Source organism: Lotus japonicus, chromosome 1 (genome assembly GCF_012489685.1).
Source record: "Lotus japonicus ecotype B-129 chromosome 1, LjGifu_v1.2".
Taxonomy (NCBI): Eukaryota; Viridiplantae; Streptophyta; class Magnoliopsida; order Fabales; family Fabaceae; genus Lotus; species Lotus japonicus.
The window spans coordinates 85147144-85162601 of NC_080041.1; the positions used below are offsets into that span (position 1 = coordinate 85147144).

A 15458-nucleotide genomic window follows, 5' to 3' on the forward strand; every position below is an offset into this window, starting at 1 on the left:
CTACCTATAGTCCATGCTATACTACATGACTCGCATGTTTTAATTTGCATTCCTAATCCCTGTAGTTCCTCTGCCTCAACTGCTTACATGAATTTAGAACAATCCTGTTTTGTTAGGCTTCGCTCATATGGTTGACTTAGCGTTGACTCGGCCTCGGGTCAAGATAGTGGGACAAGACTTCAAGCCTTTATTTGTTGGAAGAGCCGGCAGTCTCCTGCAAAATCGAGCACATAAAAAGTGTGCATACCTCAATTGTAGTAAACCGGGAGGTGACTCAGTAATTATAAGCATGGTTATCTTGATGGTTTGCTCCTTCTGTCTGAAAAGTATGAGATATTTGAGAAGTAATTTTAGGGGGTGAATATTCTCCCTTGTATCCTTGATTCTAATTGGAGTATGGTATAGTTGGACCGACATTGCCTAGATCGCGGCTTGGCCCTAGGCTGCTTGGTTGGGTCGTGCAAGTAGGGTCAAGCGGATTGGGCTAAATACAGACTGGGCCAATGCAAACTGGGCTAGGAATCCAGTCCATACGTAGCAAATGCCGATTTTTAAACACCCAACAATATCGACACTTCACATCACATCTATCACTCATATCTCTTATGTTCATTTCTTTCCCATTCGAATTTGGATACACCTCATTTGATCATGTTTTAATGCCAGTATAAAAATTCATTTACACAAGGTTATCTACAAAGCATCATTCAATCTGAAAACATATTCGTATGTAGTTGTAAATGCTAATACAAGTATAGGAATCATTTACACAAGAGTACATTAGGTTTGAAACATGAATAATGCACTTAAAAACCAAACTTCAAAAAATTTGGTCATAAAAACTTTAATAATAAGAACTAGTCAATCCAAAAATTAACTAGTAAGATAAAGACATGTATATGATTTTGTGTTGTATTTCTAACGGATGTAAGTTTGGTGGGCTTATTAATCTTGTGGAAAAATGATATTGCAACTATTGCTTTATTATTGAATCAGAAACGATGGACCGACATATAATTTTTAACAAACATTCTTCCAACATACATATTAGCGGCGGGTTTATATTGATGAAATACACATATCATTGCTCTATTGAATTATAGTTATAGAAGACCCAACTTAATTGCTGGTTTATATCTAAATTAAGGGGATATTGTTTTTAGTATTTCTTAAATATAAGTACTTGGCTGATTGGATGGGGAAGTCAGTTATTACCTATCCTTTACTCAAAACACACTAGCTAGCCGTGCATTCCGAAAGCACCTCTTAACCGTGCAAACAGAGACTTCATTAGTGTTATAAATGAGTGTTTGGACTCTCACCAATTCAACTCTCCCATCACTCTCTTAAGTACATTCAGTTTGACCAAAATCAATCACAAATGGCAAATCACACTCCCTTTATGGCTTTGATTTTGCTAGTTTCATTATTGTTATGTGCAACTGGCCAAGCAAATGAACCTGCCCCCAAGAGTTCCATTGGCAAAGCAGAGCAAATTGCTCTTGATTCCATTGCCATAACCATTGCTGAAGCTACCAGAGCCAAAGCATTCTTGGATTCAATCCCAAAACTTGCAAGCTTAGGAAATGTCATAAGCAAGCCTAAGAACAAAGATGTTCAATATTTGGGGGGCTTAAGTAATGCCATAAAAAATGTTCAAATTGAACTGCAAAAGGTGGAAGATTCATTGCCAAATTATAATGGTAAGTCCTTGGAGGATATTGTGAATGGTGTGTTGAGCTTCAATGTTGTAATGGACCATGCGCTGGAAGATGTTGATGGAACCATCAAACACATGGTTCTTCGGAAGATAGAAGACATTGTGCTGCTTACCAATGATGTCATATTTCATGTAGCTCTGCTACAATAAACTCTTGATGCCATCATGGTTACATGGAAGCCTTAATCAGATCAATGCATTTCCAATCAAGACACTGTCATTCTCAATAATAAAGCTTGGTATAGTTAAGCTTGTCATTATCAATCAACCATCATGCACTATGTTTATGAATAAACTGTCCCTAGTTGGTTTAGAATGCAAAGATTGGTTGAATTAAATAAATGAAATTATGGCTCTCCTTTTCTATTTCTCAGTTTATTTGAAGATCAAGTTTTATTTTGCTACCGCACTAGCAAGTTTCATGCTCATGGATCTTATAGTTATTCAACGTTGTCTTCAAACTTCAAAGTGATATAAATGAAGTGTCTACAACATGGGGTTTGTTGTTGATGTGAAGTGAAAGAAAGAGATGAAAACAAAACGAGTGTTGGAAAATAAAATAAACTAAAATTTCATTAATTGAATGATGGCACATGACAACAAAATGAAACACACACCAAAAATAAAGTGTAGAATCGCTTATTTTTATTTAATTCTGGTTTCTAGAATTTATTGGGTCCTAAAATGTGAACTACTAAAAGAGGAAAAAAAAACAAAGATAGGACTTTCATACTATTTCAAAAAAGTTCCTGTTGCTGATCTTACAATAAGACTTCTATGCATTTCAAAATCATAATTGGTAATTATTGTTCTATGAGGTACAGAACTACAGGGTAAAGAATAAGGTTTGAACTGTCGAATAGTTTCCAAGGAACATGAATACAAACTGGATTATGCATGAGTATGTATTACTCGGATCAAGAAGACAACCCGAGAAGCAAATTGGGTCCTGAGAGTAATCATTTTAACCATTTGACTCACTATTTCTTATAGCAATTTGGGCCCAGTTCTCTGGAAGGCCCATGAGAAAGCTGTCTAAACCTAAATGGATGCAGCATTTTATTTTATTTGAGAAAGCACGTGTAGAGTGTAGACTCCCGGGCAGGGCGCCAATGTCATGCTGGAGAGACCAGTTGAGGTCCGTTCTTAGATAGGAGAGTCATAGGATATCCTTGAGGAGGGTTGCACATCAACTGATATTTTATGCGACGCAGAGGATTCTAACCATCAACCAATGAGGAGGTTAGAATCAAACCCTGTACCCAGTTGTCCCAACTCCCAACCCAAGTTTGGCAATGTTGCATTTCTGTTACTTTTAGGCTTAATTGCAACTTTGGTCCCCGACGTTTACCAATGCCACGATTTTGGTCCCCCATCTAATTTAATTACATGGATGGTCCCCGACGTTGTAGGTCGTGTGCAACGTTAGTCCTACCGTTTATTTCTTAATGGAGGAGACTTACGTGGACGTCTAGTTGGAGAGAAAAAAGAGGTATGAGGAGAGAGGGAATCACGTGAGTATCACGTGAACTCACGTGAACCTTATATGAACCCATTATACCCAAATCTGAAACCCTAGAGATCTAAATCGTGTTACCTTCTTCGTTCTAGGGAGGTCAGGGGTTTGGGTATAATGGGTTCAGATAAGGGTCACGTGATACTCACATGCTTCCCTCTCTCCTCATACCTCCTTTCTCTCTCCAATTGGACGTCCACGTAAGCCTCCTCCATTAAGAAATAAACGGTAGGACTAACGTTGCACACGGCCTACAACGTCGGGGACCATCCATGTAATTAAATTAGGTGGGGGACCAAAATCGTGGTATTGGTAAACGTCGGGGACCAAAGTTGCAATTAAGCCTTACTTTTAATAGTTCAAGAACAGTCCACATGTTGTACCATTCTTATTTCATGGGTTTAGCTGTTCCAATTAATTGTAATGAAACAATTGAGGAAGGTAAGTAGAAAATTGAGCATTGCTCAACCATTTTATTTGTGCTATTTCTTTCCTTTTGCCTTTCTGTTTGTGTTCTTTGGCTGGATGTATTTTCTTCCTACCAGTTTCATGTATTTTCTGAATTTCTAACCATTTGAATTTCCACTTTAATTTTCTATAGCTATTTAATATTTGTTTTAATTGACATTGCTCCTTGCCCATTGGATGTATAATGACTGATATACAACATCAGCAACAATATATTTTTAAATTCACTACATGGATCGAATAATGTCATAATATTCAATCATATATTAAATTTAAAGATATATTACTTAACTCTAAATTTCTCAATGGTCTGAGCTATAATTTATGTTTTATTTAATATAAGTAATATATTATGACCGATGATTTTTCTATTTTCAGAGCATATACTTGCTTGCTTTTGCCTTATTCCCCCCTTTTTTTTCTTTTGTAATTTGTTCTTCTTTCTGACTTTCTTTTCGTTTGCTTTTAAAATTGGAACAGGGTGGTCCTAGGGGAGTAAAGAAAGGCCTGCAATGACTGAAGAAAACTACCACACGTTCACTCTTGTTTTATTTATTATTTAATTTTTTCAGTCGCAATTTAAAAGATTGAATAATTGAGTCACAAATTGCTTAATATTGCAAAAATATATTGCGAACATAGGAGCAATGGAAGCAAAAATGTTCATCACTCATATTAATGCTGCCTGTCTCTCTGACATTTGCAAGCCTTATTTATCATCCAAAAATGGACCTAAAATAGAGGGGGGATAGGGGAATTATAATGAAAGTGCCCAAAACCCCAAAAGAAAAAAAGAAGCAGCAAAGGATTTGATTTAACCAAAACAATCAATCCTTGTAGTTGTCAAGCTAACCAATCTTCATCCATATCTCCAATGTCCAAGCTGTGTATGCATTGTCAAAAAAAGAGTGAAAAAGGAAAAGGATTAGTATTAAGCATATTTACATTAAACAGTCAAAAGCCAAGGGAATAAAAATGAATCCTCTGAAACTAAAAGTCATGTAAAAGTAAGGGGACAAGATAGTATTTTTTGTTCTTTAAAACAAGGCCATGCATAAAAACTATTAAGGGTTACCCAACTATTAACTATGTGTTTTGATATGAGTTGAGTGCAACGTGAATTTATAAAAAAGTTTTTTGTTCACTTTTTATCTCGAAATGATATTTACCCTAGTGCCAATGAATAACCAAACATAGTCGTACCGGGCCAAGCTGCACATATTGACTGTGCCACTCAGCCCCACACTAGGAAAGTAGGAAACCCTCGACGGAAGGAAACATAATTCTGTTTACATGAAACAGAACAAACTTTACCATTAACAGAAGATTGCCTTTAAAGGGTTCTTAACCCTTTGAAGATTTCACGAAAGGCAGTATAATTCATGAAGTCCTCCAATCTACTCGAGGTTGCATTAAGAAGAGAAAAGAAACAACTATTTCAAAATAATCAAATATAAACTCAAAAATGAATATGGAGATTGAAAAATTCTACAGGTCACATGACATTCTACATATCATTAGGATACTTAAAAGCATGATAAAAGTAAAGCAATCTTCTAAAAAAAACAGAGAGATCTCATTAAATTATGCTCCCTATGTTGTTACAGTATTCCAAGAAACTGCAAACTGTTCTGTTCCTTTTCCTTAACAAGAGGTACAAACAAAAAGGTCTTCAATCTTCATAGACAAAAATCATCCTTAAAAACTCAAACACGTGTGAACTTACCAAGGTAAGGTAGAATTTTGGAAATACTCCACCGAGCACTGATCTAAGCAGCTCTCATTTGCATTCAACCAAGCTGGAAACTCCAGAGGTTGGTCAAAATTATGGTATGCATCACCTTCTGTGTTGGCTTCAGGTGCCCCATGTTCCATGTTTCTCAAGAACTTGAACCAACAAGCTGATTTGACCAAATTCATTGTGTCATTCCACTCCATTTGATATTGCTCTCCTAATGATCTGATCTCTGCTATAGCCTCCTCGTCCATCGCTGCGTCCAAGCCTGCATTAACTTGGCTGGCAGCATTGGATTCAGTAGAATTCACCAGTGAAGAGATCCCATCTCCCTGTGACAATTCAACTGAAGGAACCTCCTGAGAAGAGGAGGTTGCAGAAGAGAAGGAATTAGAAGATAGTGATGTGTTACTAAGGTGAATGGTAGCATCTAAGTTGTTGAAATCATGAAAATTGAGGTTCAATCCTAAAGGCTGATTTGGAAGTATGAAATTGGGATTTTCAGCCATAAGGGGTGGTGGTGCAATTGGGGAAGCAACAGGCACAGGGTAAGAATTTGGAACAAAGGCAGGTGGGTAAGAGGAAAAATCACCCATGTAGCTTGAAAAATTGGTGTTGCATGATGGATAAATTCTGGGATTTCTCCTGGACTTATATCTTCCATCTTGATCGAAACTCGGGTTTTGGGAGAGCTGAGGGGAATCTGGTGCCCTTTGTTGCTGCTGTTGCTGCAGCTGCTGCTGTTGTTGCTGCTCACTTGCTTCTTTCATAGATGCCCTGTGAAATTTCAAGGCGGTGACGATCTCCCTCCTAGCCTCAGCCATATTCAGAAGCCTTTCCTGATACGGCCTACTAGTGTGGAGTCTCCTCCTAACTTGTTTTTTATGTTGTTGGGGTTGTTGTGTGGATTGCTGTGACTGACAAGCTTTCCCAATTTTGCCATGTTTTGTTAAATTTTGACCATGGGAAGAAGCATCACTATTCACAACACAACCTTGATCATTTGTTCTGAGCTGTTTCACTAGGCTACGCATGTAAGCACCAGAGAAAGGAGGCTCTTCTTCAAGGTTTCTACTAAGCTTATTCAATTCCATTCCTCTATTTGATTCTTGCTTAAAAGAGGACCTAACTCTCATCTATATGTGGTTTGATATCAACTTTGGTGTAAATAGAATTCAGAAAGGAAGGGATAGGTTGGTGGAATCATACGGGGTTTTCTCCTACAATTTGAGGGACAAAGTACACAATGCAGAGGCAGATAGTGATCAGAAGAAAGTCCTGGTCCTTCTGGTTGTGGCCTCATGAGCGTTATAAATAGTTGGGGACAGCCTAGGGCCTTGAAAATATTTTGGCCTTTAGTCTATTAAAAAAAAATTATTGGACTTTTCCTTGTTTTGGCAAACTACGTCTGTTACCGTTTTATTAACTGCTTTAAATGGATTCTTGAGTGTTGGTCACTTGGTCTCACCATGCCATATCTCACTTCAATCATTTTCTTCATTTCACGGTAGAGAATGACATGCTCATATTAGGATTCACATTCAAACCCTCATGAATTAATAATGCTCCCACAATAGCTACTAGGAGTAGCTTCTCCCAAAACCAATTCTCCTTCCGACGTAAAAACTAGTAAGTATCCTAACATGCATATGTGCGGATACACGGTGAGCCAACATCACAGTGCACAAAAGCAACTTCTCTTAACTTTTATGGCTGTCCACCGAGATTTTTCTTTTATTGTGGTTTTTTACCGTGTCTCCAAACATGCACTAATCTTTCAAGTCAGTTCTCACTTACAAAAGTTTCTCTCAAAATCACTTCTCTCCCATATGTGAAAATTTATGGAGTTTCCACTACACGCTATATCATAAGGTGCTTCTAATTGTTTTGTATAGCATAATCAGCATAACCATTTGAATTCTTATATTCCATTAAAAGAAAATATATTTTGGACTTGTTGGTGAGGATTGCTCTATTCATTACTACTTTGGTCATATCTCTAGTGAATGTAGAATTTCTAACACACTCCATTGTGCCTGGTGATGAATATCTTAACTCTTAAGCGTGGAATATGCAGGACTAAACATCCGCGGGGTGACCTATATATGGTTGATCTCTAGTCTCTACTAAACGGATCTAGGATAGGCTCCGAGACCATATTAAAATTTTGGAGTGGTCTAACTCTACTCCAAAAGCTAGTCCGCTATAAAGATTATCTTGGTTATAACAGAAATATATCATGAAAACAAATTCAAAAGGGAAAATGACACCAAATTTTTCCTAAATTTCAAGATAAAGCAAGACTATTCAAAAATTGAGTTCCTTTCTTTTACTCTTCATTTTAAAAGGTTACTGATTCCCTTAACAACTAGTGGCTAATATTTAGCGTGTCCTACTTACTTATATTGTGATTTTTGTACTTATAATTCAAGTAACTATAAGACACATATTAGTCACTAAATATGAAGGCACCCATAACCTCTAAGAAAGCACAGGCTCTAAAAAAGGTCAGTTAATCTGAACAAAGGATAAACGATTTTAAATCATTTGTCTCCCTGTATTATTTTTCTCAGGATAAGGCTCCATTTGTTGTAGTCTTCCTGTCATTTAAAAAAGTCAAAGTTCACATATATATCTATAACGAATCAAATACAACTTTTACCTAAATGGATAAATCAAGTGGCAATGCATATGATGCGTAAAAAGCAAAGCAGTCATTGAGAAAATATTAAAAAAAAAATATTAATGGTGTGTTTGGTTGTGAAAGAAAAGTGAGGAAAAAAAAAAAGAAGAAGGTAAGAAAGAGAGTGAAAAGTGAGAATTTTTTAGATTGTCTAGTTGAAGAGAATGTGAAAGAAAAAGTGGAAAGAAAGAAGAGTGTGTTCTATAATTTCTATTTTACTCTTTATATATAAGTTTATGAATTTTTTTTATACAATAATACTTTTATTTCAGGGTACCAAAAAAAGATAAAACTCAGAAAAGAAACAAGACTGAAAGTCTGAAACAGGACAACAATAATATTAGCTTGCATAAACAACAAGGGGAATGCGGTAGAAAAGAAAAATCTATCAAATACACTTTTAGAACACAATGCCCCCAATAATCATCTTCATTTATCATAGAGGACGAATAATGAAAAAAAAAATCTACTTTTTAAGTTATGAAGTGTTGAGTCATCTACAAAAAACGAAGGATGGAGCATTATATATATAATTTTTTTTCTACTTCATTATCTTTTGTATTCTCTGATTTTCTTTTTATTTTCGTTCAATTTTCCATTTGGTATAAATTATCTCATATAAGTCAAAGTAGATATATAGCTTCAAAAACTAATTAACTCTTTACACGCTTAGGCAGTTTATTAGAAATTCAGCTGAAGTTTTACTTTTATTAAGAATACTTACATAGATCAAAATTTTTACTGTATGGTTCCTTGAAGCTTAAGTTGTTTGACAAATATTGTGGGGGTAAATAGTCACATTGGTCCCTGGATGTTCGCACCGACTTCAGAATCGTCCCTGGATGAATTTTATTAGGCTCGCGGTCCTCAGATGTGGCAAAAAATAGTCATATTAGTCCCTGACGTTAAAATCCCCTAACGTCCGTTAACCCAATTAATAAAAGTCAACATTATCTTTCTAATTTTCTTTCACTTTGGTCCCTTTCTTCTTTTTCCACCCTCTTCACCCCCTCCTTCCATCATTTTCACCAAAACTCACCCCCCATCATGCTTCAGAAACCCATCACCTTCAACAAAACCCAGAAAATAAACTCTAATCCTAAAAAATAAAACTCAAATCAGATCTGTACAAGACCCAGAATTCTTCAACCAATTTTCATTTCCTTTATTTTTTATAAGATCTGTACAGACAAGCATAGGGAAACTACCCTTGTCCAACACAAATCAGATCTTTGCAACACAGGGAAGCAAGCCAAAAAACACAAAATAAACTCAGACCACCACCACAGGGAGGGAACACACCACACCAGCAGTCCAATTATGCAGAAGATTAAAGGTTTGCTAGGCAATATCTTGGTTCTGCAACATGAAAAGTTGAAAAAATTGTAACTTTACCATTTATTTGAGAAGTTTGAGATAATTCCCACAAGAAATTTAACACAACTCAGAGAAAACAAACAAAAGGGTATGTCTATAGCTCATAAAAATTAAAACTTTTCCCTCAAATGCCTCTAATACAGCTGCAGTTTGAGCGAAAATCAAAGGCTTTGATACAGAACTTGAACCCTACACAAATTAAGAGAGAGAATTTGAGAAAAAGGGCAACATAGTTGAACAGTGAGTGAGTGAGTGAATGTACTACCATCCAAAGAAAACGGTCCAGTGGTAAAGGGTGAGGTAGAGGCGCCTGAGAAGTGAGAGGAAACCAGCCATTGAAGAAGGGGTTGAACAGATCCGGGCGGAGAAACATAAAAAACTCACAAGATTGAAAGATGAATATTTTAAAGGTGTTAAATATTGAGGGGGAAATTGAAAGATGATGTGTGTTTCTGGTTACCGAATTTAGTGAGAGGAGAAGGCGGTGATGGTGTTAAATCTGAGTTGGGTTTGTGTTAAATCTGGGAGAGAAGGTTTGGGCATGGTTGGTTGAAGAAGGAGAAGAAGAGTGTTGATGATGATGATATGAAAAAAAAAAATGAAAAAAAGAGGAAATGGGTTGATGAAGAAGGAGAGGAGTTTTTGGTGAAGATGATGAAAGAAGGGGATGAAGATGAATAAAGTGAAGATGAACAAGATGAACAAGATGAAGATGAAGGAGGTGAAGATTGTGGGTTTACGTTCTGGGTTTCTGAAGCATGATGGGGGGTGGGTTTTGGTGAAAATGATGGAAGGAGGGGGTGAAGAGGGTGGAAGAAAGAAGAAAGGGACCAAAGTGAAAGAAAATTAGAAAGATAATGTTGACTTTTATTAATTGGGTTAACGGACGTAGGGGATTTTAACGTCAGTGACTAATATGACTATTTTTTACCACATCTGAGGACCGCGAGCCTAATAAAATTCATCCAGGGACGATTCTGAAGTCGGTGCGAACATCCAGGGACCAATGTGACTATTTACCCAATATTGTGGATGCATCATGATACCAAATCAAAAGCCCCGAATTATATCCAAGAACCGTCATGGAACAAGCTGCATTCATGAAGTTTTCTTCCAATAACTAAAAACATGTACATGATTTTCCCAATGTGTACCCTAAAACTTATCCGCTCATATAATAAAACATTATGATAAAATTGTAATGAAACAGGTTAAAGACTAGAAAGAGTGAAAACACCACAAGACAGACATGATACGACACAAACAAAGATATGTATAAATTTTAAATATAATATAGAGAATTTGTATAAAATTAGCATAAATATATGTATATATATATATAGAGAGTAACCGTTAAATCTAATCATCAATGGTCAAAGATTAAAACTTATTTTTTAATCATGTGACCACATAAAAATGTGATGTGACTTTTTTAAAATGTCATATGATTTAATGTTTTAATCTTAGTTGTTCATGATTAGATCTAACTATCATGATTTATTCTCATGTATATAATATATATAACGTATATAATATATATAACGACCTAGGTGCATCCAAAATGATTGACAACAACTATTTTAATTTTAATGTGTTCGTGCCTCTTAAAGGTGTAATGGAAGAGGATAAGCAAAGGCAGAGGGTACTTATGGCATTGAACAATAATTGATGTTTCGATACCTTGTCTGCAAGTATTATGGGACCAAGCTTCTAAAACGTCAGCAAAAACCAATGCAGAGTGACTGATGAATCTCCATTACTGTTATAACCTTGTCTTATATTTTCCAATATATTGCATGACACCAGAGAAACTCCAAATTTTCTGTTTAAACAAGTTGAATATCATTTAAGTCTGTTCAGAGAACAGAGAACTTGGACCTCTTGAAACACAGATTATTGAAGACAAAAACACTCCATCCCCATTTCAACTGCATCTGTATGTACTCTCTTCTAGTTAAGGTCAAATTTTCCTGGTAATATTTTTTATTGTTTAACCTATAAATAACTGAGAATTGGCTTTAACATTTTTTTAAAAGAGTATTCATCTGTCAAATCAGAACCTAGTATGAATTTGTGAGTACTTTTATAAGTTGATAAGCCTACCTAAAGAATCTAATGAAAGAAAAGGAAAGTAAAACCAATTGTGGGATTTCATATCTGATTTCACAACATTACCTACAAAAATCACTTTTCTCATATAAGTTCTAAATATAAATCACTTCATTTTCCACTCAATTTTCCCCTAATTTGTTTAAAATAAATTAATTATATCCAAAATCAATGTGTGCTGATACAAACGTGGAATAACATGTTTGAATCTGCATAAAACACTCTCAAAATCATTTTAAAGCTATTAGAACTACTAGAAGTAGGTTCTCCCTCACCACTTCACTCAAACCTGATTCTGCTTCAACATGGAAACTTAACGAATTTCAAAATATGATAGAAATCTAGCCGATTTGGGCAAAGAAAAAGACAGAGATAAAGTTCAGGGCATTATGATTAGCCAAATAGCCATAGACTAAAATAAGAAATAGTTGTAAATAGCCATATACTAAAATAAGAAATAGTTGTAAACTTGAAGTTGAAACACCTTAACAGAATTATCTAGAATACCAGAATTTTATTGGTCTTATTCCAGTACCATGTATGTGTACTGATGCTAGACAACTTTGGTTTCACACTTTTCTTTTCCATCTTATTTCTACATATTTTCTCTTTTATTTCTCTCTTCTTTTTCTATCACATCATCTACCATATATATCATTTCTCTATTTTATCCTTAACTCTCTCCAAGTGCGGGTGTATGTTGAGAAGTCTGACATTTATTAGAGATATGACCTAATAAGTCTTTATAAAGGGCAGACAACCCTCACTTCTGGGGTAGAGTTAGGTCAAACTGAAATTTTAAAATGGTATCAAAGTCTATCATTTTGGTTTATAGCACTCATATATGGGTCACTAGCAGATATTCTTTCCTGAGCTCCAGATATCTAGGCCTAGACGTGAATGGCGTATTGAGAAGTCTTTATAAAGAATAAAGTAACTCTCAGCCTCTAAACTAGCTTTTGCGGTAGAGCTGCATCTAACCCGAATTCGAATAGTATATTTGAGGTGTGAACTATTTTTTTTCCAGACAACTCTCCCAGATGAATGGTTAATAATAATAACCAGTAATTCTACAAAAGGTAAGAATATTGGTTGAGAGTTGAGACACCTGAGAGGCAAATTGGTAATGATACCGTCCTAATAATTCAACTCCTGAACTCCACCACAAAGAGAAACCCTGACACTTGACATAAAGACAATCACACAAGTTGCAAGAACTTCAACAGCGCCATACGCCCCACACGACAATTGCATATATAAAATAATATTAATCACTTGCTGATGCACCAAATTGTTCTTTACGGGCGTGGCCAATCATGATCCTAAATTGTTTTTCCCCTAAATCATTGCCTCATCATAATCTTAATTAATCAATTAACAATAGATGCAGTTGAACAATTATAATCAAGTAACGATTAACAAAAAATCACAATCTCAAAACCTAAATTAGAGAAGAAATGAATGTGTAAATGCGAGCGAGGGAGATAAGGGAGTGGAAGAGAGAGAAACAGGCCTGTTGTTGCGATTTGGATAACAAGCAAGCAAGTTGGATGGGTTCTTCTTCTTTTTCAGAATCAGTGTTTGTGATCAGAGATAGAACCAAATGTCAAGTAGGCAGTAGCAGCAGCAGAAACTGCAGCCAATCCCGGCGCACGCAGATGCAAGCATTTTGACGAATCGTTCATATTTCATACCACTCGCACACACGCCACTTTAGTGGCGTTTTTCACCTTTTTCTACCTCTGGTGGATTCCATTCTCATTTCACCCCAGAACTCGATCTCCTTGCACTCCCAGTTTCCCACTATTTACTTGGACTGTCACTCTAATTCTCTCTTCTATTTTTATTGGTTGCACACATAAATACAGGGAGTATTATAAAAAAAATACAAATACAAATTAGTGAAATCACAACCAAAAATTACTTGATCCTATTTTATAATTCACTTTATAATTTCAACAAAAACATTTATCATTTTTTCTCTAAATTTAGTTTCATATTAATTTAATATGAAAGATATGGTGAGAATATTAAAAGTTATTAACTTTGAGAGAGAATTATGGGAGTGTGACGAGGTGTTATTCTGAACAGACCTCGCCTAACAACTGTATAGATTGCAAGGGGTGTCTTTTCGTGGCATGGCCACTGGAAAGATAGGTGAAGCAAGTGCTCGATGGAAAGTAGATCTTATTCTGCATAAGTTGGTACGTGTAGAATATGAAAATGGGAACAACATCATCCCAAAGGTGTATAGTGACTCGGTTCTTGTAGAACTAGGGTCATATTGGAATGAAACTTTGATCATCAAACTGCTTAATTTTGGTTACACTTTAATGAAGCAGAATATTCAGGCATGATGAAGGCCTCAAGGCGGTTTTGACATATGGACGTTGGTTTCGACTTTCATATGCGTGAAGTTTGACTATTGTGAGGACATGAAGAAGGGTCGTGGACGACCTTTGACCGCTACTTCCCCGTTACACAACAGATGGATTTTGATGAGATTTTTCTGCTCGCTTTGGCAATAGTTGTGGGTAAGTCGGTGAGGGTAGATGAAAGTACGTTGGAGGTTCATTATGGCCAATATGCAAGAGCATGTGTCAATATTGATCTTAGTTTGTATGTGTGGTTGGGAAATTTTGATTTCAAGGCCATCGGATCTATGTGGCTTATGAAGGACTTTATATCGTTTATGATAGGTGTGGGTGTTATGGACATGTTGGAAGGAGTTATGCCTCACTGAAGGAGGATGTGGTTCCAACTTGGGGGACGAGGGTGACTGTTTATAGTGCATGTGGTAGCCGTAGCAAACAGGTTGAGAAGCAAGCGCAAGTTGCAAAAGCTATCCCTAGACAACATAATAATGATGCGATAAGTATTGGCGAGAATCTTTCCAAGAATTGTGTTGATCGTTAGTTTGTGACTTTTATTAGAGAGACAATTTGAGAATGAACTACTCGAAGGAGTTAAATTTTGGACTTGAGGACATCAGTCGGGGTGCGATGTGCGGGGTGGCCAAGGTGGTGGTGCTTACCGTGTGTAGAGGATGAGGACTTGCCATAGGAATTTTGTGGGGATGTGGTAGAAGGAAGCTTGTACATGTTGTTCTCTTTCAACCCGCGTAGTAGAACAGCCCTTGTTCTAATACCCTGCACCTCAAAATTTTTAGGGGAAAATCTATAGAAACATCATTAGCTTGGCAAAGCTTTGAATTAGATAGGGTTCTGTGTGATAGTGAGGGCACATAAAACAGAGAAAATATGGAATAGTAGATAAATCACCAGTGATGTGATGAGATGCTCTTGAGTCCAGCATCAGGTAGGTGGTGACATAGGATTGCGCATCCTATCTACGGAGTTTGTAGTAATACCAATGTATTTGGGATGGTACTCAATAATCTTGTAACAGTTTTTAGTCGAGCGTCGACCTTTCTTCTCACATAATTGTTAAATAGCAAGGGGCTAGGTGGAGATCTTTGAGTAAAAGGGAATGCACCATGAGAAAAATGTGCCTGGAGAGACCATGAAGAACACGACGATTTGCAAGATTGGTAGTGTGACGCCCGGGGCCGACGAGGGCGGGGAGTGATCGTCGGTGCAGTGAGGCACGGACAAGGAGCGGCTCCTGGCAGGCTTCTAGGCGGAGGGGCACATGAATGAACCGATCTCGCACCCGAACAAGAGGTATTTCGAGACTGTATAGGGATGGATTATACAGTTGAGGAGGGCATAAAAGATTTGATTGGTACTACTCATGACAACAAGTTACAACTTCTTTTCGGGAGCTCAACTCATAAGAACTCCATGGTTAAGTGTGCTAGCCTTGGAGCAATATTATGATGGGTGTCCTC

General features: G+C 36.6%; 1 protein-coding gene across 4 annotated transcripts; it reads right to left on the minus strand.

Moving 5' to 3' along the window:
• Positions 1-4354: 4354 nt before the first annotated feature.
• LOC130725519 (uncharacterized) lies at positions 4355-13431 on the minus strand. 4 transcript variants are annotated; one of them, XM_057576755.1, is made up of 3 exons: positions 11180-13431; positions 5431-8039; positions 4355-4587 (listed from the first exon to the last, which is right to left on the minus strand). In XM_057576755.1, exons 2-3 carry the CDS (start codon positions 6573-6575, stop codon positions 4548-4550), a joined length of 1185 nt encoding a protein of 394 aa, XP_057432738.1. In that variant the 5' UTR covers positions 6576-8039; positions 11180-13431; the 3' UTR covers positions 4355-4547. The 4 variants fall into 4 exon arrangements, with proteins under 4 accessions (XP_057432738.1, XP_057432732.1, XP_057432726.1 ...); XM_057576749.1 differs by having other exon boundaries at positions 5431-9481; positions 9765-13431; XM_057576743.1 differs by having other exon boundaries at positions 5431-9688; positions 9765-13431.
• Positions 13432-15458: the final 2027 nt, after the last annotated feature.